General features: G+C 40.8%; 1 protein-coding gene across 7 annotated transcripts in view; it reads left to right on the plus strand.

Moving 5' to 3' along the window:
• LOC109719548 overlaps window positions 904-23,898 on the plus strand; it is a 45,071-nt gene continuing 22,076 nt past the window's right edge. For 3 of the 7 annotated variants that reach the window (XM_020246295.1, XM_020246297.1, XM_020246298.1), the window contains exons 1-4: window positions 910-1,521; window positions 12,450-12,564; window positions 18,894-18,963; window positions 19,447-19,706. In XM_020246295.1, the coding sequence (XP_020101884.1) occupies window positions 12,463-12,564; window positions 18,894-18,963; window positions 19,447-19,706 (432 nt within the window). In that variant the 5' untranslated portion in view covers window positions 910-1,521; window positions 12,450-12,462. Of the gene's footprint in view, window positions 1,534-12,449; window positions 12,565-18,893; window positions 18,964-19,446; window positions 19,707-23,898 lie in introns of all 7 variants that reach the window. The other 4 variants (XM_020246301.1, XM_020246302.1, XM_020246299.1 and 1 more) reach the window with 3 other exon arrangements.

Genomic DNA, 23,898 nt, shown 5'->3' on the forward strand with positions numbered 1-23,898 from the left:
GCGACCAACATCGGAAAACAAAGCCCGCGCAGGCCGCCGCTGACAGAGGATCGGGCGGAGGCCAGAGAGAGAGAGCAAGAGCACGAAGAGAGCCACAGAAGGGGGAAAGAGAGAGAGAGAGAGAGAGAGAGAGATGCTTCTAGGGCTAGAGAGAGAACGAGGAAGCGAGCTACCTCGGGCAACAAAGGGCGGCGGCGGCGACGGCGGCGGCGGCGGCCAGAGAGAGAGAGCAAGAGGAAGAGAGCGAGAGAAAGAGAGATCGAGAGAGAGAGAGAGAGAGAGATCGAGAGAGACAGAGTTCGGGAGGGGGGGATGTTCGAAGAGAACACGGTGAATGGTTCACCATGTCTTGACTGGTTATACTGGACACGGTGAACCATTCACCGTGTCCAATAGAAATACCCTACTCGCAAGGTGGCAGTATTTATATTAGACATGGCGAACAGCTCACCGCGTTTAGACACAGTGAACAGTTCACCGTGTCCAATAGAAATGCCCACGACTTAGCAGTATAGCGGCTAAGTCCCTGGTAGTTAGCCGTATAGCGGCTATTCCACAGCCTTTATTTGTATTGAACACGGTGACTAGTTCACCGTGTCCAGACACGGTAAACCAATCACCGTGTTTAGACACGGTAATTGGTTCACCGTGTCTAGTAGAAATAACATTCTGGCTATTTCTATTGAACACGGTGATTAGTTCACCGTGTCTTCTACTAACATTCTGGCTATTTCTATTGAACACGGTGAATGGTTCACCGTGTCTAAACACGGTGAACCAACTTAAACACCTGGCCGGCCCTGCCTGCGTGGCGCTGACGTGGCGCTGGCATGGCAGGGGCAGGGCTGTTTTTGCAAATAATTTTTTGACAGGATTATTTTTGTAAATAAATTTGTCAGGGGCTATTTGCAAAAAACCCCAATAAGGGAAATAAGGGATACGGTCTCTCTCTCCTTCCTTAGGTTGCCAACCAAACCCACCTCAACGCAGGGCCGGCCTTCTTGTGACCGTACGGCTCCGGCGACCCACCCCTCCGGCCGACGACGCAGCCACAGACCCTCCTCTCTTCTCTTTCTTCTCCCTCAGACGCACGCAGTCGCCGCCTTCTCCTTGGCCGAGCTCCATCCCCAGCAGGCCGCCGTCGCCTCCTCATCTCCTGCTAGCAATCCTGCGAGCCGCGGGATCTCCTCTGCGTCGAGGTCTCTCTTTCTTTCCCATCCGCTCGTCATTATCACCAAGCCGCCGCTGCCTTCTCGGTGCCCGCACGTGACCGGCGACTTCCCCTCCGGCTGGCGACGCGCTCGTTCAACCCGTGCGGTTGTCCTCCTGCCCCCCTGGCCGAACAACATCCCCCTGGGCCGGGCTCCTCTTCCCTGGGCCGAGCTCTCCATCGTCTCCTTCTCCGGCCACCTCCTCCCTTCCCCTGCGGCCAGCGAGTGTCGCCGGAACCCTTGGATTGGTGAAAGAAAGGCCGGGCTTCGTTGTCATCCTCCTTGGGCGGCGCCTCGGATCGGATGCGAGGTATAGCTTTGGGTAAAATAATCTAAACCACCTCGTTTGTGTTCGTTAATGCGTGCTGGTAGGTTTAAGGGTTACGTTTTGATGTTGTATTGTGTTGAGAGCCTTGCGGACAGCGCAAGGTGGTTGGGCACAGCACTTGCTGGCGGAATCCTCCCTCCTGTCCTTTCTTAACCCGTTGTGTGCTGAGTGTGACTCGACTGGTGATTTAGATGCCGAAAAGGGTATCCGAGAGTTTCATTTGTGGCCGAGCCTCATGGTCGTGTGGCCCATTGCCATGCACTATTCTCGCAGTTGTCCCGACGCCGAAGATGGTGCGTGTTGGGACCCCTTGGGGCTGAAGCGACGCTCCGGTCACATGGATCAATGATTAGTGTCGTTTCAAAGGCTGGTTAGCAGAAACAATGTCCTGAGCATGAGTAATTGGTCTTTGTGCATCCTAAACTTGTTGTTTAGCGTTGTACATATGTTTGAGGGCGAAGCTATGATTTGGAAGTTCTTCTACTATCAGTATTGATCCGGAAGCTTTTACTGGCTGGAATTGATGGTAGACAAGCGCAATTCGGCATGCTGGTTCTGACACCAAAGTTGGTGTTTGGAGAACCCGTAACCCGTTTGAGGCTAAGTTTCGTGGCCAAGAACCCTATAATGAGCCACCTTATGTGCTGCTGTTTCAACACCTAAAATGATGCATTTTAGGACTATTTAGGGGCTGAAGTGATGTTCGAAGTATTAGGCAAAGTTCGGAGTTGATTTCGGAGTCGGTTGGCGGAATTGATGCTCTGTAAACCCCATAGCTTATTGTTGAGTGACCTAGTTGTGTTGCAGCAGGTTGCTATGTGATCTTAGTCGCCAATAGTGTTTTGGATGCGCTATTTAGCGTCATGGCATATAATTGGGGCCGTGTGCGACAAGTGTGGTCGGTTCGGACGCCAAAACTCGAAACATCGAAACCTAGGCCTTGCCGACAAGTTGAGTGATTGGGAGTTTGTGGCTATGCTTGTTTCTGGCCAAGGCTTCGTTGTAGATGGGTTTCATGCGGAATTAACCCTCGGGGCTGATTGTGATGTGCGCTGCTGTCCTGAAACCGAAAAGTGTAGTTTCGGGACTTTTCATGGCCGAATTCTGTTCTCGCAATGCAATGCTCATGCATCCGGCCTTCGGGACTTGTGGGTTGCAAGTCGGAGGCTCGTTGCTGGTCAAAACTAGCTATGATCGAGTGTTAAGCCTTTAGCTGGTTCCAACACCAAAGATGATGCAATTTGGAACCCATTATTGCGTAGTTTTGTAGCCGTAGTCCCTGTTGTCACGCCCCGCTCCCACAACGGAAGTATTCATCGGGCATGTGCACCAGACCCGTCGAACAGACAGAGTTTTCTTTATTTGTCTAAGGCGTGACAAGCATATATACACAAGATATTTCAAACAGCAATTGAATACATGGATTGTACAAAGAAGCATCACAAGACATAATGTAAATACTATATCTATTACATCATTTTTTTTCCATTCAGTTACATACAAGTTTCATGCCAAAATACAATCCAAAATGGACTTTACATTTGATTAACCTTGTCCTTACATTATCCAAAATGAGGTGCAACTATAAAAGCAACAAAAAGTGGAAAATGCCGTTATCTATTGTGTTACGCCCTTTCCTCTCCGCGTCTAGCTTAGATGGACCTGAAAAACATGGGGTGAGAATTATAAATATAGTTTCCAGTGGATACGACCACCCAAAGGAAAAAGCTTGACCCACCAGATCCAAAGGAAAACAACATAAGCATGGGTTAGTTCACATATACATGCATATAAGGAATAACATGCTTATGCCACAACGCATAACAATGAAACCTACTTGTGTGATGTAACTACATTTAATCACTAGGTTCATTATTCTAGCCACGTTGCCTGACTCAACCTTGAGTCAATCGAATGCGGAATCGCAGCTCTCATTTGGCATTGGTAGTGGAATCATCGCACCATTCTGCTACAATTCATAAGTTGCAGAATCGCCGTGCTCGTTGGGTACCGGGGCATAGAATCGCTATCCCCTTTATTTGCCCAACATCAATGGTAGCGGAATCGCCGCATCCATGGCCTCACTAAGGGTCCACGTATTCCACCCTATATGTTAACCTTTCTAGGTTTAATGTTGTTCATGTCCAAGTGGTATTCTACCCATTATGTTCTCAAACCTATGTTCCAATGGCACTATGTCCTCTACATTCATGTGTTGAGTTCTCTAATGACCCTAGAGAAATCAATCATCTATCTAGTCCATAACATAGGTGTACCAAACCATCATGCATGCATTCATCCATCCATGAGTCATAATATACATATGCAAGGAGTCATGCATGATGTCATTTATTCATGAGCTATATCATAAATATGAAGAATAGTCAAATATGCATACATTCTTTCATGAAAGGTAGTGATCCTAAACTCATATATATCTCTCGCATGGACTTTCTCTTATACAAGACAACAACATTAACAAGTCCAACTAACATATGCTTCTATCATGCATACCTAGTAGGCTAGTATTTTAATTAACATTCAACCATAAATAACATAATTTAGTTGTTTCACCCTAGACATGAAAGTGACCAAATCACTTTGGTACAACACAACCCACCTTAGCACACCCCTAATTGCTTGTAGTCACTTGCAATTAGGCTCTTCTCTCTTGTGCTACAAGCTTAGCCCCAAGCTTCTTGCCCTAACACAAGACAAATGGTTTGTTACCATTTTCGAACCCTAATATGATTTTATCTCTTGAAATCATGTTGTCCCCTATGATTTCCAATCCCTTAGTTAGGGTTTTAAAGGGTTAAACATTTTTTAAACCCTTCAAATCCAAAAACCCTCTTTTGACCTAGGGTTTCCCAAAATTCATTGCAAAATCCAAATCCATTTGCTAATCTCTATAATTTGTAAATTAGATTAGCCTAGGGTTTGATAAAAATCCATTTAGAAGGTTTAAATCCAAACCCTAATCTTAAACTCCAAGAAACCTCACTTTAGCCACAAGTTTCTCACTTTTTCTTGCTCAAGAAAAAGGCTCTCCACCTCCAAAAAATCCCTCCTCCAAGCGTAATTGTCACGCCCCGGGACCGGCAGAGGCCCTCCCGGTAGAGCGCCCAGACCCGCCATATGTTTACACATATAAGGCGTCTACAACAACAGCGGAAATAAAACAAGAGATGATCTACAACTAGAGATATCAGAGCAAGTACACATCTATAATCTACGATAAGAGAAGTTGGAACAAACTAAATAATAAAGAGGAAATATAAAGTTATACAATAACTATCACAAAAAGTACACAAAATGGGTGGTCTCTAATACGCTGGTACAACTCTCAACCTCTCCAAAAGAAAACAAAGAGAGGTAGACCACCTATCGACCTGTCCCTCAAGGCAAGCTAGCTCGAGGCGATACCCTTTCCGCGGTCCCTAGCCTCTCCCGGCGTGGAAGGCTCTGAAATAAGACATAAAACATAGGTGTGAGAACTATAATTTATAGTTCCTAGTGGGCAATTACTGACCTCAATTCAATGCACCACTAGGCCCCAGAAGAAAAGGGTAAGTACGGTAAGCAACAATAATAATAATAATAACTGTAATATGAAAGCATGTATGTTTACTATACCATAAGCATTACGATGTCAATGTGTTGTACATTTACTCTTTCATGATGAAGAATGTCCAATGCATAAGAAATATGTCCAAACATGGCAACAAGTAAGTATCATGACCCGTTTTATCAATATATGATGATTATGCTCTATTATGGCAACCAAGTATACAATAATGCAATAAGTAAAATATCAAGTATACTACATGTCTCAACACTATGTGTCACGCCCCGGGACCGAGCGGAAGCCCGCCCGGCACGTGCCCAGACCCGCCATACGTCTAAAACGTATAAGGCGTCTAGAAACAACAATAATAAAAGCAATATTAAAGGACATCTAGGAGTATCAGAGCATAATAAATGTCTAAATGCTACAACAAAGGATAAGGTAAAACTGTAAATCTACTAAAGAAGACATAAAGTAAATACAATAGGAAATCCTAAATACAAGTGCTATAGGTAGGTACATAGGTGGTCTCTATACATGGATACAAAACCTCTCACTCTCTCAACTACAAAAGAAAGAGTAAACCACCTAGGCAAGTACCGCTCCTCGCTAGCTAGCTAAGCGATTCCTTTGCCGCGATCCCGTGCCTCCGCCGGTGCCGAAGGCTCTGAAAAGGAAACCATAAAACAGGGGCGTGAGAACTATTAAAAATAGTTCCCAGTGGGCAATTACTGACTTCAGTGAATACACCACAAGGCCCAAAGCTACAAAAGATGTCAGTGACAGTAACAGTAGAAAGGCGAAAGGTAAGTAAAAATAATGTAACCTACTACAACATGATATCTCTACTTAGCGTAATTAGCATAAATATGAAGCAATTATGCATGAAGTAAAAGTCTCCAACTATCATAATGTTCACAATGCGAAATAGTAAAGTTCCGTTGTTTACTATTCTAGTCAAAGTCCACGTAATACTCTAAGTCAGTATCTGTCCACATGTCATGATGAATGCTCAAGTCAAATCTGAAGAGACCCACCCGAAGGCTGTCTATGGCCCTGAGACCCACCCGAAGGCTGTCTGGCCGGTGCCGAGCCTAATGGCCCCGTGGTAGTCANGGTCCCCGAGAGTAAAAACTCTCAGGCCTCAGCCAAAACTCTCGAGTTCGAACTTTTAGGCCGGTATACCATCGACGGCCCTCCACCGAGTGTGGAAAAGTTCGGAATACACATCGAACACTCGAACCTCGCAATTTGCAAAGGTCCAGTGTGCTACACTATGCTATAAGCATGTCATAGTAATCCAACTACTAATCCTATCTAGTAGTGATTGTCATTTTCCGGTTCAATGTCAGTGTTCCCATCATGTTCTAGGACCTACATAAATGTAGTAGTCCAGCTTGTGCCACCTAAGTGTCGGTGGTAGCTCCAGCATTCCCACTCTAGGAATGAGTCTATCCCTCCCGACCCCGTAGGTTTTTCGATACCGCACGAGCGAACATAAGTCGCGTAGGCCAACTCCGGAGTGCCGGCTTGTAGGGAGCAACCCTCACAAGCATGTGCGAATGAGCACAAATGGCAAACAAGCGTAGTCATCGTCTCAAGTACCCAATCATCATGTCTCTAACATAGCACTAGTCACTAGCATCACAATGATCTAGTTTTATGTCACAATGTGAAATTCCAACATTTACCAAGTCTAGTGCCCCTTTATGACACTTAGACAATTCTATATTCAAGCATGTTCTACTTTCCAAATCTCTCAATGGCCCTATCCACTAGGTTCACATATAATCCGAGCTCAATGCCGCTTTATGACTTTAGCTCACAATTTCACATGTCAATCTTGTCTAATGCCTCTTTATGGCATTGTAGTAGTTTCTATGTCCAATGAAAATTTAGGTTCAAGGGCGCTTACGCATGCTATTTCTACTATAGGAAACATGGCCCCAAGTCTCCTATAAGAATGCTAATGCACACATAAACCTCAAAGGTCTCTACTTCATAGAGGTCCGAAAATACTATGTATATAACATAGGCATTTTAAGCATTCTAAAATTCATAATAAATATATTTAACATGAATATGCATGAATTTCTACTTTACGAAGCACAAAATATAGGATATGAGAATTTCTCATATGCTAGGCTAGGTCAAACCCACCGAACCGTCTCGGAACCCTTCGTAAGCTCAAACGATGTTGTCCCCAAGTCCTCTAGCACCCTAAAGGTAAGGAAAGAAGAGAGAAACGAACGTTACGAACAATCCCTAGCTCGATATTTAACCGGCTCAAGAATAGGGCCAAAACTCACCTTCAATGAAGAAATCTCTTCTCAAGCTCCAAAAGAGAGCTAGAATCCTTCCATTCCAACCTAAAGGAAGGTTCTAATCCCAGTGGATTAGCCCTAAAAGCCTCTAATCAAAAAGCCCCAAAATCACCCCTAGGTTTCCAATCTAGGGTTTCATCTACCATATAGCAACAAAACTCAAATCTAGAGGGAGAGAATGGGCTACCAACCTCTTAGAAGCTTCAATCCAGGCTCAAAGTCCTCAAACTTCAAAGATCTTCCCTCAACCAAGCTTCAAATCCCAAGTCCAAGCTTCATTCATGGTGGATAGTTCACCAAAGCACCAAAAGAAGCAAAAAAATGTGATTATTCCTCTAATAATCCAAGGAATAGGGAAGGAAATCAAAGGGAGAAGTCTCCTACCTCTTCCTCTGCTGGTGGAGGGCTCAGGGAGAGCCCTAGGGGCGTGGGGTGCTATATAGAATAGCCACAATTGCAAAAACACCCCTGCAGTTCAAACTGCTCAAAATCTGCCAAAGTGTACCGGTACACGTTCCCGTGTACCGGTACAAATCCGGTGAAAATGCAAACCCGAGCCTCGGGTTTGAAATTCGGCACAAGTGTACCGATACAACCATCAAAATATACCGGTACAAATGTGTACCGGTACAGCCATCGACCTGTCACTGGTTTCACCATATGCAGAGAGCAAACCGAGGGTAGTCTAAGTCCATCTCTTTGGTGACCTTAGCGCTACATAAAATACTACAAATCTCGGGATACGAGCCATAGGTCGGAACACTGTCAACGACCCACCAGAAAAATCTGGAAAAAACTCAGAACACAGCTCAAACACTCGAACCTTGCAATTTGCAAAGGTCCAGTGTGTTACAGTAATCTCCCAAGCTCCTAGGGTTGGAGATGCTCCAATAGAGAGAGAGAGTGAAGAGAGTAGGAGAGGAGAGAAGAGGTAAAAGTTCTCTTGTGTACCAAATGGGGAGAGAATGGCTGAGGTCCCACTTTTATAAGGTGTTGCAACAATTGCAAATAACTCTCCCACATTTTGCTCATTACAACTAGTCAAAACTGGCATTTTGGAGCACTGCGTACCGGTACTCGAACTCGCGTACTGGTAGGTCCGGTACATGGGCATTTAGTTTCGGTACCTAGTTTTCCAGTTCCGCAAAACCCGAGTGTTGAATTTTCAGGTTTTCTATTGCGTTCTGGTACTCAGTTTTTCTGTACCGGTACACAATATTTTCAGTACCATAACTAGGGTTTAGTTCCTCAAAATTCGAGAACTAGCTCCTTACCATTTTGTATTGCGTACAGGTACCCAGATTCCAGTACTTGTACTCAACACAAAATCTGCAGCTTTGGTAGATTTGACATTTCGGAGTCCGTTTTTGCGCACGGTTTGTGCCGAAAAAAGCACTCGAATATTCCCCAAGCCTCGTTGGAACTATTCGAATAGCCTTTTAAGCCACTTTTCACTAGAACTGCACAATTTGTAGAAGTTCAGTGCACTACACCTGTAGCTGAGGACGTTGAGTGAGGCTGTCCTGACATCTATGATAGTACATTTCGGGATAGCATAGGGACCGTAATGATGCTTGACTTGTTCGTTTGTGACTGCTTGAATTTCGGGAATCGATTCATAGAATTAATGTTCCGAACGCGTCGTAGTACACTTCGGTGCAGTTTGACCATATCGGTTAGTATCGTTGATGCGTAGAGGGCTGATTATGACCCATGTTTGATTTGTTTAGGCCTTAGTGATACCTATAGACATGCAGATGAGTCGAGGGCCCATGAACACAGATTATAGGTCGGTGCTTGGATCCGGTTGTTGGTACAACTTTATTACTTGGTTATTCCCTTTCCATTTGATACATATATACATGCATAATGTAGTTTTTTATGGTTTTACCTACTTTACTACCTATTACTCAGATACTGCATACCTGTGGTTATTTCTATGATGATTATTACTCTCGATTGATATTATCGCATGTCACTTGACTCTTTAGATTGTATTACATGCTATGAACATGAGTAGTAGGCAGGATGATTGGTTTATAACCTTTGGACATATTTGTGAGTTAGACCCCGTTTGGGTTCATTGTTGCTCTATGGGAGTATTTTTGGCTTTTGCTGACACCTGGACAATTATAGCTGCTTGAGCATGATTGCACGATGATTGCCACTGTTCTCTATGCATTCACGTACATTAGCGGTTTGGCCACCGCAATGATTTTTTTCCCCCTAAAAAAGTGGTCGAGATCTGACCTGTGAATCTTTCGGCGTACTTATGAGGCAAGGGTTATATGCTAGTTTCGTCGAGCATTGTTGCAGTATGAGCCTGCGGTCCTCAAGATCAACAATGGCGTAGATTGTGTATATAGGAATTTTTTTTATATATAATCCTATCAATATATATAATTACAAAAATAGTCTTCTAAAAAAAATAATTATAAAAATAGATTTATAAATGCGGTGAATCATTCACCGCTTTCATAACTCTACTTAAAATTAATATTTTAAATGCGGTGAATCATTTACCGCTTTTATTATTTTTTCCTTTCATTCTCTCTCATTCTTTTTTTATATATCCTTTTTAAAAGCGGTGAATCATTCACCGCTTTCTCTCTCCATAAAAAAATTTGACGAATGTGGTGAACCATTCACCGCTTTTACCACTTACAAACACAACGGAGACTATATTATAAATAAAATTTTAACGGATCTAATCTTAAAATAAAGTTTTTGAAGAAGACTAGGTTACTAAAATCCCCCATACAAGGAGTTGTTGTTTGCTTGGCGCATGACATAGTACACTTGAGAAATGTACTGATGATTGGCTTTCCATTACAGTAGTGTTCGACATTCTATTCTTTATGTTCCCTTACTAGGACTTACTGTCGGTTATGCTACTATCACTTACCATACAATTTATTATGCTTTCTGTCATTACTTGATCTTATTACAGTAGCACTATCATTCCGTATTGGAATATGACTTAGCTTACCATGTATTTTGCCTCTATATTTTGTTATGCTACTGTTCATTCGCCTTCTGCGATTCTGTACCCACTAGAAAACAGAAAACATTTTACATGTTTTTCACCCTCTGTTTTTACATGTGACTTTGATGGTGGGAATTGGTGCTGTGTACGGTCCGAGTTAGATAGAGCTACTTGAGTACCCACCCTGGTCGTAAATCAATTGTGGAATTGGAATTGTAATAACTTACTCTTGTTACTACTTATGTTGACGTTTGTGGTTTGGACTCGTGGATATTTTGTGGTTTAGTTTAGTTAGATAGTTGTCGGCCATAATTATGTTGAGATCTTTGCGGAGTTTTGATTTTTTTGGTTCAGTTCGTACTATTCTACTTTCTCCACTGTCATGATTATTTGGTACACATTTGTTGTTTTGTGTTGCAATTGTGTTGCTTTGTATCACGTCGCTGTGCACGAACATGGGGGATGTTGTCTGTTGGGGGGTCTGTTCGCGTCCCAGGCAAGTTTTTAAAAAGTTTTAAATTGGCCTTTCGCAAACTCTAGTTTTTCAAATCAAATTAGCTCTCGAAAACAATTACAAAACGAGGCCGGAGGCGTGACACAAACAGAATACACTTTTTGCGCTGTCAGTTTCATTCATCAAGCTTTATCATTGTTATCATGTGACCCCTGGTAAGTTGTTGCGTATTAAATGCCTCTCTATGATGCACAAATACCTTCATTTTACTGGCCGTATTATAGTAGATACGTATTGGAAACCAATATGTGCGTGATACATGCCTGATTCGTGTTGCATACTTCATAAGAGTATCCAACATTTTTTAAAATTTAGAAAAATACCGGATACTTGATGGATACTCGTGTACTTGCGAGATAGGGGTAGAGTTTTTTTGCATAGGGATGATACTTGCACCATGTATTCGTTGTTTTGATTAATTTTGTTTCTTTATTAATAAGAGTTGACTATGTTTGTATCTTTACACATATTAATTAATTTATTGCTCTACATTAACTAATTATCTGAAGTTCTAGACATTTTTTTTTTAAGGGTCAATTGCATACAGGTCCTTACAAATATAGTGAATTGCAGATATATTTCTATAAAGTTCAACTTTCATAAGTTATCCCTACAAAAGTTCTAATGTTTTCAGATATGTCCCTGCCGTTAGAATCCGCTAGAAAAGTTTAGTTAACCATAGGTTAAATACTTTACCCGGGTTAATTTTTGACATTTTTACCTCTCTTATATTATACTATTATAACTTTTGGAGAGACATATTTGTGATCGCAAAATTGAAAATATGAACAGTTTTCTAACGGTTCTCTAACGGTAACAAATCAAAGGGACATCTGAAAATATTAAGACTTTTGTAGGGATAACTTATAAAAGTTGAACTTTATAGGGATATATTTGCAATTCATTATGCTTGCGGGGACCTATATGCAATTAACCCTTTTTTTAATGTATATTCATTGTCATATGTAATAATAATGTATGCATTAAAAATAAATTTAATTACTGTATCCCCTATGTTAGGTGTCGTATCACTATATCAATTGTTGTGTCGTATTCCGTATCTCGTAACCCTCTCTATCCAATGTAAATGGTTTTCTTTCTTCTGTTCATCATCTCTTTGCCTGCAAAACTTTTGCTTGTTTGTGCTTTTTTTTTTTCTTTGTATATATTTGTATTGGATATTTCAGTGCAAATTGGATAGAGCTTTTTGATCTTTTAGAGTTGAAGGCTCATGAAAGCACCCAACCTATAAGCAAAAGCCATTGGAATTGATATTTTATACATCGGAATAAACCAATTTGTATATGGGAAACCCTTTTTCTCTTTATCAAGAAATATCGGTTCTCTCTGTTTATATTGGTAAAGTAGGCATAGAATTTCCTTTCTCAACTTATTCTATGCTAGTAGCACAGCTCACCTTAAGAGGCTGATTTCTGATATCTCATATCGTAAATGAAATACTATGGTAATTATTTGAATTTCTTCCTTTGCAACAATATAATAGTTTCTACATTACAGTGTCAGTGGATGGATGAGGGGGGAGATGAAGCATCGCTTGCCTTTTAAGGTTGGACAAGAGGCTGAAGCAAGGTCCTTTATTACTGGCTTTCGTGGTGCATGGTTTCGCTGCAAGGTAGGTGGCGAAAATTTATATTACTGTTACTTACACTTGAAAGATATGTGTGCATTGAAATACACGATGAAATTTATTTGTGTATGCGCACTTTTATTCATGCGTAATGTGGGATTACATTCTAAAGTAAACATTTGTATGCTTGTGATATTAGCAATTTTTATTAATTGAGAATAGTTTCATAGTTGTAATGCGATAGAAAGTCTAGTATTATTTATTTTTATACATTATAATAATTATGTTGCGGACTAAAATAGGATTTTCATGTGGAAGTAGTTAATTCCCCAAATTAGTTAGATGTAGTTTTTTATCTGATTGTAGTGTTGATTGAAATTGTAAATTAAAAAATCGCGTTAACTGGTCTATGCAGTTAATTGTCCAAGTTAATCAGCTAAATTGGTCTTTTATTTGATTGGGCAGTTGATTAAAATTGTAAATCAGAAAATCACATTAATTGATCTTTGCAGTTATGTGTATTTTTTTTTTTAATTTTAATATGTATTGTAATCGATCGGAAAGTCCAAACTGGATGTAAGAAGCATATTATTAGAAACCTTGGTTATTCTGTCACATCTCCTTTCATTAGTCGTGGTTACTTGACATTGTGGTACAAAAGAATAGCTTAATGTTGCTTGGAACGGGATACGCTGTGGTGTGTGGTACGGGTATGGAAATATGGTTCTCTAATTTCCTAGGAACGCGGTATGAGGGGGTAGGATTAGTTAGAAGTTGGAACACTTCCAAAATGTAGTTTGTTTAGAACGTCACTATAGATCGTCAATAACTTATCTTTGTTACCGGTTAATTCTTTCCTTTCATTAAGGTCAGATTGAGTATTCTCTCTTCTAACCAAAACCGTCTCAACTTTTTTTTCATACGAGTATGACTTTTTTGTATTATTCTATCTAGTGAAAAATATTTTTTTAGGCAACTAAACAAATTAGATCTAGAAAAATTGAAGAAAATCTTTACTATTCCGGTTCACAACTTTTTGTGAATCGAATCGAGAACCCACCACGAATCAATATGTGCAATCCAGATCACAGTTCGGATTTGGGGGGTGGGGGGGGGGGGNGGGTCTGCGATGTCACGCCCCGAGACCGCTACCCATTTGGTCCGGTTCGGGCACGTCGAACAGACGCCGAACGGATAGCACCTCCTCTGTCCGCCCAAGGCTCAAACACGGGATCATGTACAAGAATTCGCCCAGGAACAATTCAATACATACGTGATCCATACAATGACAATAGAAGCACCACCAGTGCATAACAACAAGAGCAAGTAACACAAGTATACATACAAGTGCAAAAAGAGAGAATTCTATCTATTACATCACATTCATCCATTGATTACACTTGTTTCATCCCAAAATACAGATACAAGTTTGTTCACATCTCTCCAAAATGCAACTCACAACCTATACATCATCTACTCTCATATATATATAGGTACCTCTAATGCAGTAGGAGAGCTACTAATGCTAGGGCGCCAAGCCCTTACCGCGATCCTCGCCCGAAGTGTTTGTACTCGGCCCTGCAACAAAGTGGGGTGAGAACTATTGTCCATAGTTCCCAGTGGGTTCGGCCGCCGACTCCGCCGATCTCCCCACTAGGTCTAAGTGGGCACAAGCAGATAAATAGGTAGATAGGTATGTGAAAGCAGTAACGACATAATAAGAAAGCTCCGCTACTATGCCCAAATCATATCCAATGTATGTATGCATAATGTGATAAGTAATCAACTAACATGCCACTATGTCCAAGAAGTAATGTTATTTACTTGTTCATTAAATTCTCTTGACTTACTCAATCCTTGGCCAACCCTGAGGTTCGCCTGCGACTCACATGCATCTCATGGTAAGGAGACTCAACTTGCTCAGCAAACCCGAGACCGTCTGCGGGACCCCATAAGGCTATCCCAGGGACCCCATAAGGCTATCCCTTATGTGACAAAACTCCGGAGCTCACCCTTGTGAGAAGCGACCAACACAAGTTCTGAACAGACAACGAATATGATCCAATCCTCTCAACTCGAGGATACCCTATCCACTAGGGCTAATAGTCACTCACTCGGGAATCCACCTATCCCAAAGTCCATATGCAAGTGTTTAACTATACTAAGTAAGTTCTTGTTCAATGACTCATCTCTAGGGAATCCACCTATCCTTAAGTTCACATGTCAAGTGTCATTTATACACTAAGTTACATGCCACTCGTTCTGTTGTCATTGTTATTTATATGCCACTCGTTATGTCTTTATCAACCATCGAGTCCATCTCTTATCTCAGCATTATAGGATTCAATGTCTCGACCCAATCTTTATCTATCCACTATATCAAGCATTCAACTCACACTATGATATCATTTAAGAAAGCATAAGGAAATGGCAATGCACATTTATCCTACAATGCATATATACAAGAGATGCTAGATTATAATGCACTAAGACATAAAGAGGAGCCCGGTTGCTTCGGGATGACACCACCAACATTCTGGTGTTGTCGCGACTCTAGGAATGAAGTTCGGCGATTTTACGATGTCGTCTCAGCCTCCCAGGCGGAAACGAAGCTCGGAAGGTTCTTTTTGCCAATAACTTTACACCCGCCTGACGAATTGTCGAACTGTCTTCGCCAACGCGTTCAAACACCTAGCAATTAGGTTTACGCTTGATCAATTTAGATCAATACCCAACAAATCACAAAACCCCCATTTTGGAGCCCTGACTTGCAATCATGCAAGAATCCATCGCTAAATCTCCAACTCATGCATTAAAGCATCTATTTAGCATGCTAGAGTTCCATTTAAACCATTCTAGAGTTTAAAGATCTAAACCCTAGAAATCTACCATGGTTGAGCCTAGAAGCTTACCTCCAAAAGCTTGCTCCAAGCGTGAGAGGAAGAAGAAGATGACGAAGATCCTTCTCTTTGCTTGCTTCTCCACCAAAACCCTTCTCTTCTTCACCTTCTAGAGAGAGAGGAAGAGCGTTTAGAGAGAGAGAGGCTAGGGTGAGTTTGGGAGAGAAATGAGAAAGAGAGAGGGTTCACCCTCTCATATACCCCCAACTCATGCTACAAATGCATAAAAGCCCCTCAACTTTGTCAACATGACACAACCCATCTTGGGCAAATTCCGGCTACGGGGACCGGTCTCTCTAAGAGGGACCGGTCCCCGAGAGTGGCTTATTTACAGAAAAGGGCCATTGACCCCTTTTCCACGCTTACGGGGACCGGTCTTTCCAACGAGGGACCGGTCCCCGAGAGCTCACTCTCGCAGGACAGCCCCTTGCTCAATTTGCATTCCTACGGGGACCGGTCGCTCCCGCCAGGGACCGGTCCCCGAGAGCAAGTTTTATGCACAGAGTCCTTTGCCACATTTTCCAAGCTACGGGGACCGGTCTCTCCCACCAGGGACCGATTCCCGAGAGCAAAAATCCTGCACTTGCAGAATCTTCACAACTCGCTCGGAGGCCTTCTCCAATGTACTTTTGGCCTTTCCGATGCCTTCGGACTTTCCGAAGCACCCCAAGTCGACAATTAGTCGATTCTAACTGAAGTTCAACTCTCGTATTTCGAGAATTCACTTCCTTACATGCGACCTCAGTAAGCGTGAGCTTAACTAGAAGTTACTAGTAAAACATGTAGTGATATTAGTGCTTTATAAGTTTCATCAATCATGTAGAGTCCTACTCTGTAAACAAATTTTCTTATCGTGCCAAGATTTTCTTTTTGAGATTTGAACAGAGCTATATTTCTATGTTAGGTTGGAGAAGAGAGTTTGAATTGTGAATTGTGGATATGGAAGTTTGGTTTCAAAAATTAAGCAGGGAGAGATGGCATCACCATGAAGTGGAAAGCTAGTAGAAGCAAAAAACCTAAAATATCTTTTATTTTGTCCCTAAAAAAGTCAACATAAGGAATGATAAATTGTTAGGACTAACACTATAAGTTAGGAGAATTAGCATGGAGGCAATGTTTAAAAAGGTGCGAGGCGCAAAGGCCTTCTGTAGCAAGGATTAAAGTGCCGTGGCACAAGAGTGCATACCGGTTGTTGCTTAGCACGGTATGGCACAGGTACGCCTCTGTGCCGACACGTGGCACGCTTGTGTGCCGATGGATATGCATGACCTCCCAGTGGTGCACTTTGATACGTTTTTTTAGTTTTTTTATTCCCAAGTAACTCTTATAATGCTATTTTGAAAGATATAGAAAAATAATTATAAATATTGGCTATATATATATAGTTTACTGTACTCAGCAATTAATATAGTAGGAAGCTTTTTATATATGTAAAGTGAAAATATGACTATAGCTCATAGAGAATAAAAATTAAAAATCGATGAACTTTGAAAATTCTTTTGATTTTACCTTTTCTTTCATACTGAAAAAAATTATAAAATACAAAATTAGAGAAATTATTTTTTTTTCAAAACTTTTATAGAATTTGCAAGATTCATCCATATTGATTAGACGAGAGACCGCATGATGACTAGATTAACCAGAATAGCACTACAATTGCTTCAATAATTTCTTTTATTTTTGAATCTTTTAAAAATATTTATTATAAATTTGAAGAGAAAATTATTTTTTATTAAAATTTTTAAGAAAAATTGTGAGATCTATTGATAAAAATTTAACAATAAATCATATGACGAATAATTAAGCAAATTTAAATATTAGTTGCTTCAATTTAGTTTTTTTTTATGTTTTATTAGTATTTTTCATTTTCTAAATCCAAAAATAGAATTTTCAAAGTTAAAAAATTTTTGTCATAAATCTCATACCCAATGTTAGATTTATCCAAAAGAATGACTTAATCAAGTAGATCTATTTTTAAATTTTTGTAAACTATAAATAAAAATTGTATAATGACAAATTTCTTCAATATAGGAACTTTGCAAGTTAGAAATATTCAAAATGTATGAAAAAAATTAAAATTGTGAATTTTTTACTTACCTAATAAGTACATTTTTGATTTGCTATTTCTTTGACTTTTCTCTTAAGATTGAAGTGATCAAAGTAAAAATGAAGTAGAAATAGAAGGGATTGAAAGGAGAAATTACAGAAAATATAATAAGAAAAGGGAGAAAAAAAAATAGAGATAAAACAAAGACAGGAAGAGATAGTGAGAAGAAAAGGAAATATTGAAAGAGCGAGTTGAGGAGAAGAAAAGGTAGAAGAGAATGAGCGAGAAGGATGTGTTTTATCTCTATTTTTTTTTCTCCCTTTTCTTATTATATTTTAAGGTTGGCCGGCCGGGGGGGGGGGTTAAATGTTAAAATGGTCGGTGCCCTTATAGGCACTCAGTGGCACTGTGCCGCATACCTTTGGGTATTGCGATGTCTCGTGCGATACCCAAACGCGGCACGGGGGGTCCAAGAGAGAAACCCCCTGTATTGTGCCCCATTGGTGGTACGATATGTATTGCCCCGTGCCGGTCCGCTCGGGGCGACATTTTAAACCTTGTTTTGGAGCCTAGGTGCGAGGCCCACTGCGAAGCGCGCGCCTCAAGAAGGTGAGGCGCACATCTAATAATATATTCTTAAGAAGCTTAGTTTGAATGGATGTTTTATGTTTAAAAATCCCAAAATAGCCAACTACAAACTATGAAAAAGCAAAGAAATCACACGTTCAAACGTTCTCAAACTAGAAAGAAAAAAAATTATGTTTCAACTTTCAACTTAGAAGTGCTTGTATTCGGAATTACAAATGGTTAATTAGGCATGAAGAGATTGTAGGTACTTGATCTGTCATCCATCGGATTAGGTTCAAATGCTTTAATTTATTGTACTACACCGAAAATACGTATTGCAAAATAGACAATGATACAATATTGAAATAGGGACAAGATTTAAAGAGAGTGGGCATCTTTTGGGGGCAAAAATTCCAGGAAATTCTCTCTTGTACTATTAGTATGGACTAGATCTTTGAATGAAGAACATGTGGATTATTCTAATTTCTGCGATATTTTTGTTAGCACAAGAGGCCTACGGAGTAGCACTATATAAGATAAACTGTTAGATCTGTAATCATTGATTGTTACCAGAAGAACCAGCAATAAGTAAAGGGGCTGGCAATTGACATCCTTTTGGCTCCTTTGGCACCCTTTGGCACCTGGAGGCTTTTGATCAGCACCTCTGTTTCTTTAATACCTCGTTGGCGTTATTATTGCTTTTCCTTGTCTCTTTGGATTGCCGACATGACAATCCAGCTTTGCATTTGTTTTATATGCTTTCTGGGTTAATATTACACTTTTAAATTTTAGGCATCGTTAATTGTTGGCGGCCTTTTTTAACTTATTTCTTGAGCTAATATTTTTTATTTTACCTTCAGATAAAGAATATTGGCTTCAAGAAAGGAAAACTTGGCTACTACTTGGAATTCTTTGATTTTCTAGATGAAAGTAAGTGATCCTTCATTACGAAAAGTTCTTGTACTAATTGTTTGCTTTCGAAGCATATGGATCCTCGATGACTGAATTTCTTTATTTGAGGCTGGATGGTTGCCATATTGCGGTTATTGGAGAGTTTCTAATTGTTCTGACAACTCATTTGTTGTAAAATTTTCTTTTACATGGCATCTTTCTTAGGTTTAGAGGTGTGGAATTTGATTTATGAAGTGATACTTATTATGTTTGTTTTTATTCAAACCTCAGGTTCTAACCTGCATAATGATGTTTTGTGTTCTGCATTTTTATCGAATACTGTTCATGAGTAGTCATAATAGGAATGATGCATAACAGAGTCTGTTCGCTATTTTATATTGCCTTGGAAATTTCTATGATTATCTCACTTGCAAGTGCTTGGTGCTGGATCGATAAACTAAATTCTGGCTTTGTATTCCTTTGATGGTGGATCTTCTTCTTGGTTGCAACAAACATTTTCAGAGATAACATGGACGAAAGTCTATCAAAAGCCCCCCAAGCACACTAATAAGCCACGTGGAGTGATGAAAATGGATCTTATGGTCCGCCCTTCCTTTCCCCCTTGGTATAAGGAGAGCGAACTACTGGATCATCATTCCACATCTGGAATAGTAGCAATTGTTGATGATACTTGGAAAGTTGGTGATCTGGTTGACTGGTGGTATGACAACTGTTACTGGACTGGTAGAGTAACCCAATTACTTGGAGAGGAAAAAGTTTTGGTAAGGCATTTCTAATTTGATTCCCTCTATTTATTTTTTTTGTATCTTATTCTTTTAAGCAAGGATTTAAGTGTCGTGGCATGGGGTCGTGCTGGAAACTTGCCGGCACGGTACAGTAAGGTGTGTGCCAAGCCATGCCGATGGTTGATTATCAACCAAACTTTTTGTTCACACTCATTTTTTGGTTAGAAGTACAGGGGGATTTTGTCGAAACTTGATTATCAACCAAAATTTTTAGCTGTGCTATTGAGAATTGAGCCAATCTTTGCAGAATTCTCCTATCCTTTCCAATAGAGCTGGACCTGTTAGCTCTTTCCTCTGCTGCTAGTCTCTATGTTGTTCTACATTCTTGTTCTTTGGGATGACAACATGAACTGAATAGGATTGGTACCCTGGGTGTGTTCACCCTATAAAACTCTTTACCAAGGATTTAAGCGACGTGGCACGGGGTCGTGTCAAAAACTTGCCAGTGTGGTACGGCATGGTGCGTGCCGGGTTGTGCCGATGCGTGCCGGTCACAAAGAATATATGTGTGCCAACACATAATAGCATGAAATATTTATTTTCTTTAGCAACAAAATATGCCAATTATTTATTATGTATTTTTATCAAATCTTTTGAACTTTATTGAGAAAATTACTTACTAATTTCAAGAATAGAGGGTTTTGAGTTGTGTCATCAATGCAGGGGCTGTATCGTGTCGATATCTTGTCGGCACGATACGGCATGGTGGATACGGCCCATGTCGATGGGCACTTTAATCCTTACTCTTTACGACTCCTAAAGTGAAACTGCTTGAGCTCAAAGTTACCTTAAACCTCAAATTATACAAATGTAAAGTTATCTATATTTAAGGCAAGTAGCTTAAAATTGAGGTAGCCTGAAACGTGAAGAAAGGCACAACTGAACACAAAACATGAACAGTAAAGTCAAAAAAGTCTGAAACTTGATCTAGCAGGTTTCTTTATTTTGCGATGCATGCTTCTATTTATAAGGTCTTATGTACATTTGCTTCTTTGACCACCTAGGCACCTAGCGTAGGCTTGGCGCCACACAATGAGTACACGTCTAACCCTGCAGGCTCACATTTTCTGTACATGTGAGGATTAAACATGATATTTGGAAATGATTAGCTATTTGAACACTTGGATATCTATTTCTATATAGATATTGTGATTCTTATTTTGATTTTATTTTGATTATTATTTTTTTCTTATCTATTTTAATATAATGAAAGGTATGTTAAACCGAAGCCTCCCTGCGTTTGGGGGGCTTCGGTGGTGTCACGCCCCGCTCCCCGCCAATTTGGTCGGGTTCGGGCCACGTCAACAGACGCCGAACCGACAGCACCTCCCCTGTCCGCCCAAGGCTCCAACAACAAGTATAATTAAGCAATTCAAACAACGAGATTGCAATTATACAAGGCTTGCATGAGGGCAAGCAACAACTACATAAGTGAAAGTAAACTATCTATTACATTCATTCATTGTAACTTGATCACTTTTAATCAAATACAAAGCTTGTACCTTTACTTTACATTCATTCATCCAATTTACATAACCATCTCTCAAATGGATTAATTACATTTCATATACACTTTACATTCATCGACATAATAGAGGAAATATACAAAGGGTGGCTCTATACACATCGGTAGTCCGCTACCTAGAGCACGATAACCATGCCACGAGCCACGATCGCCCCGCTCGCGCTAGAACCTGCATGGTTAGTGGGATGAGAACTAACAACAAAGTTCCCAGTGGGTTCGGCAACCGACCTCGCCGACTTACCCACTAGGTCTATTTAGGCATATGTATTTCAAGAAAGGAAGATAGCAATCCTACTAATGCTACTACTAATACAATGCCTGCAAGAAAACTGATCAATAAACAGATAATCATATGTATGATAAATGCATGCATGCTCTTTCCATAATCTCTACTTTGGTTTTTACCCAATCTTACAGGTTAATCTTGTTAACCCTAATAACTCACAACCCAAAATCCCTTAATAGCGGGGGACTCGAACCTCCCTAGGGACCGTCCTTTGGGGGGACTTTACCACGCCCAGTGGTGACCAACTCCGGAGTGCACCGCCCGAAGGGGAGCTACCTCCCTCAAGCCAAGACTTATCGTGAGTATCGATCCAATCCTCAACTTTAGGACATATAGCCACTAGCCACAATGCCACTATATCAATGATAGGTCTCTACCTTGTCATTTATGCCACTCTTTAGGCTACACTTGCCATAATGCCACAATGCCACTATGTACTAACAGGTTTCTACCTTGTCATATATGCCACTCTCTAGGCTACACTTGCCATAATGCCACAACTAGTTAAACCTTGTTTAGCAATTCATATCATAATGCCAATTTTGTCTCTATTGTCAATGTCACCTTTGTTTACTATTATCATAGTTCATAAAGGGTTCCAACATACATGTCCTCTATGGTTCTATATCAATCACTATGTTCATCTACATTAGAAGCATAATATTGAATTTCAACCATTATTCACATGCCAACTATCCTATATGCATGAATGACACTATTCACATATATGCTCAATAAAAGGCAACATAGACATAGAAGGGAATCCAACGATTCCGGAAAGCACCCCCCACCTTATAGGAATGCCAAGAAGCTACGGTTCAATTTTCGTGATTTTTGGGTGCCTATTCTGCGTGCTGCGGCCATCTGTATGAAAAATGGTATTTCGTCAATGTCTTCGCGTACACTCGTCGGATTGACGAACCGAGCGCACCAACGCGTTCGTTATACCCCTAATTAGGTTTCCATGAGGCCAATTTATCTCGGAAACGATCGGAGGCAAAAGCCCCAAATATGGTGCCCTAATAATGTCATATTGCAATTTTTCCGTAGATTGATCTTAGAGCTAAATAAAACTAGGTTAGAATCATCTAGGAAGCTCTCTAATACCATTTCTAGATCATTTAAACCATTCTTAGGGCATCTAACATGAACCCTAGCAAACCACCATGTGAGCACTTGAGCAAAACATGGATTTCCACATGTTCTATAGTCTCTACTAGGTTTCTAACCATGTGAAAGGATCAAATCTCTGAGATTTGGGTGCAAGATCAAACCCTAGCATCATCCTTTCATAAGAACTCACCTTAGCCCATTAGCTCTCCAATATCCACCTTGTTGGAGAGACCAACACCTTGAAAAGCTCCAAATCTCCCCCCAATCCTCCTTTAATCCAATTTGTAGAGAGCTTTTAGAGAGAGAGAGGGAGAGAAAATGAGAGAAGAGTGTAATCTCAGCTTGCTGTGAAGAGAAGAGAAGGTTTGGGTCTTATTTGGGCTGCTACAATTGCAGTTAGGCCCTCCAACTCTCCAATTCTGCAGCCGGCTGCGCCTGCGGTCCACCGTGCACTGTACCAGTATACGAAATCCTGTCACCGGTACAACAACCTTTTTTTGTGGTCCACGGTGCACTGTACCGGTACACAAAATCTTGTCACCGGTACACAGCCTTTTTCTACTCAACCCGAGAGCTACTTCTTTCGATTTTACACTATATACCGGTACACTTTTTGTCACGTCCCCCGCCCCGAGCCAGCTACCAATTTGGTTCGGTTCGAGCGTGGCGAACGGACGCCGAACGGACAGAGTCTCCCCTGTCCGCCCAAGGCTCAACGACGAGATCATGTACACAAGTTCCCAGGAAATACACTCGTTTACATACATGATCATACAACGATAGCGAGAGCACAAACAGTGCTAAACAAACAAGAGCAAGCATCACGAGTAACCAACATACAAGTGAATAAAAGAGAGATACTAATCTATTACATCCATACCACATAATACATTTGATTAACTTTACATTTAAACTTCAAAAATATTAAACATTGAGTTTACATCATCCAAAATACCTCACACCCTATACATCATCTACTCTCAAAATAGAAATAGGGTACTACTAATGCATAGAAAAGTAAGCTACCAAATGTCTAGGGCGCCAAGCCCTTACCGCGATCCTCGACCGGCGCACTAGTACTTGGACCTGCAACAACGTGGAGTGAGAACTACGAATAGTTCCCAGTGGGTTCGGCCGCCGACTCCGCCGATCTCCCCACTAGGTCTAAGCAGGCATAGAGAGATAATGCAACAGATAGATAGTTGTGCTGAATTGAAAGGATTTATAATAAATAGGCAGGAGTA

Source organism: Ananas comosus, linkage group 13 (genome assembly GCF_001540865.1).
Source record: "Ananas comosus cultivar F153 linkage group 13, ASM154086v1, whole genome shotgun sequence".
Taxonomy (NCBI): Eukaryota; Viridiplantae; Streptophyta; class Magnoliopsida; order Poales; family Bromeliaceae; genus Ananas; species Ananas comosus.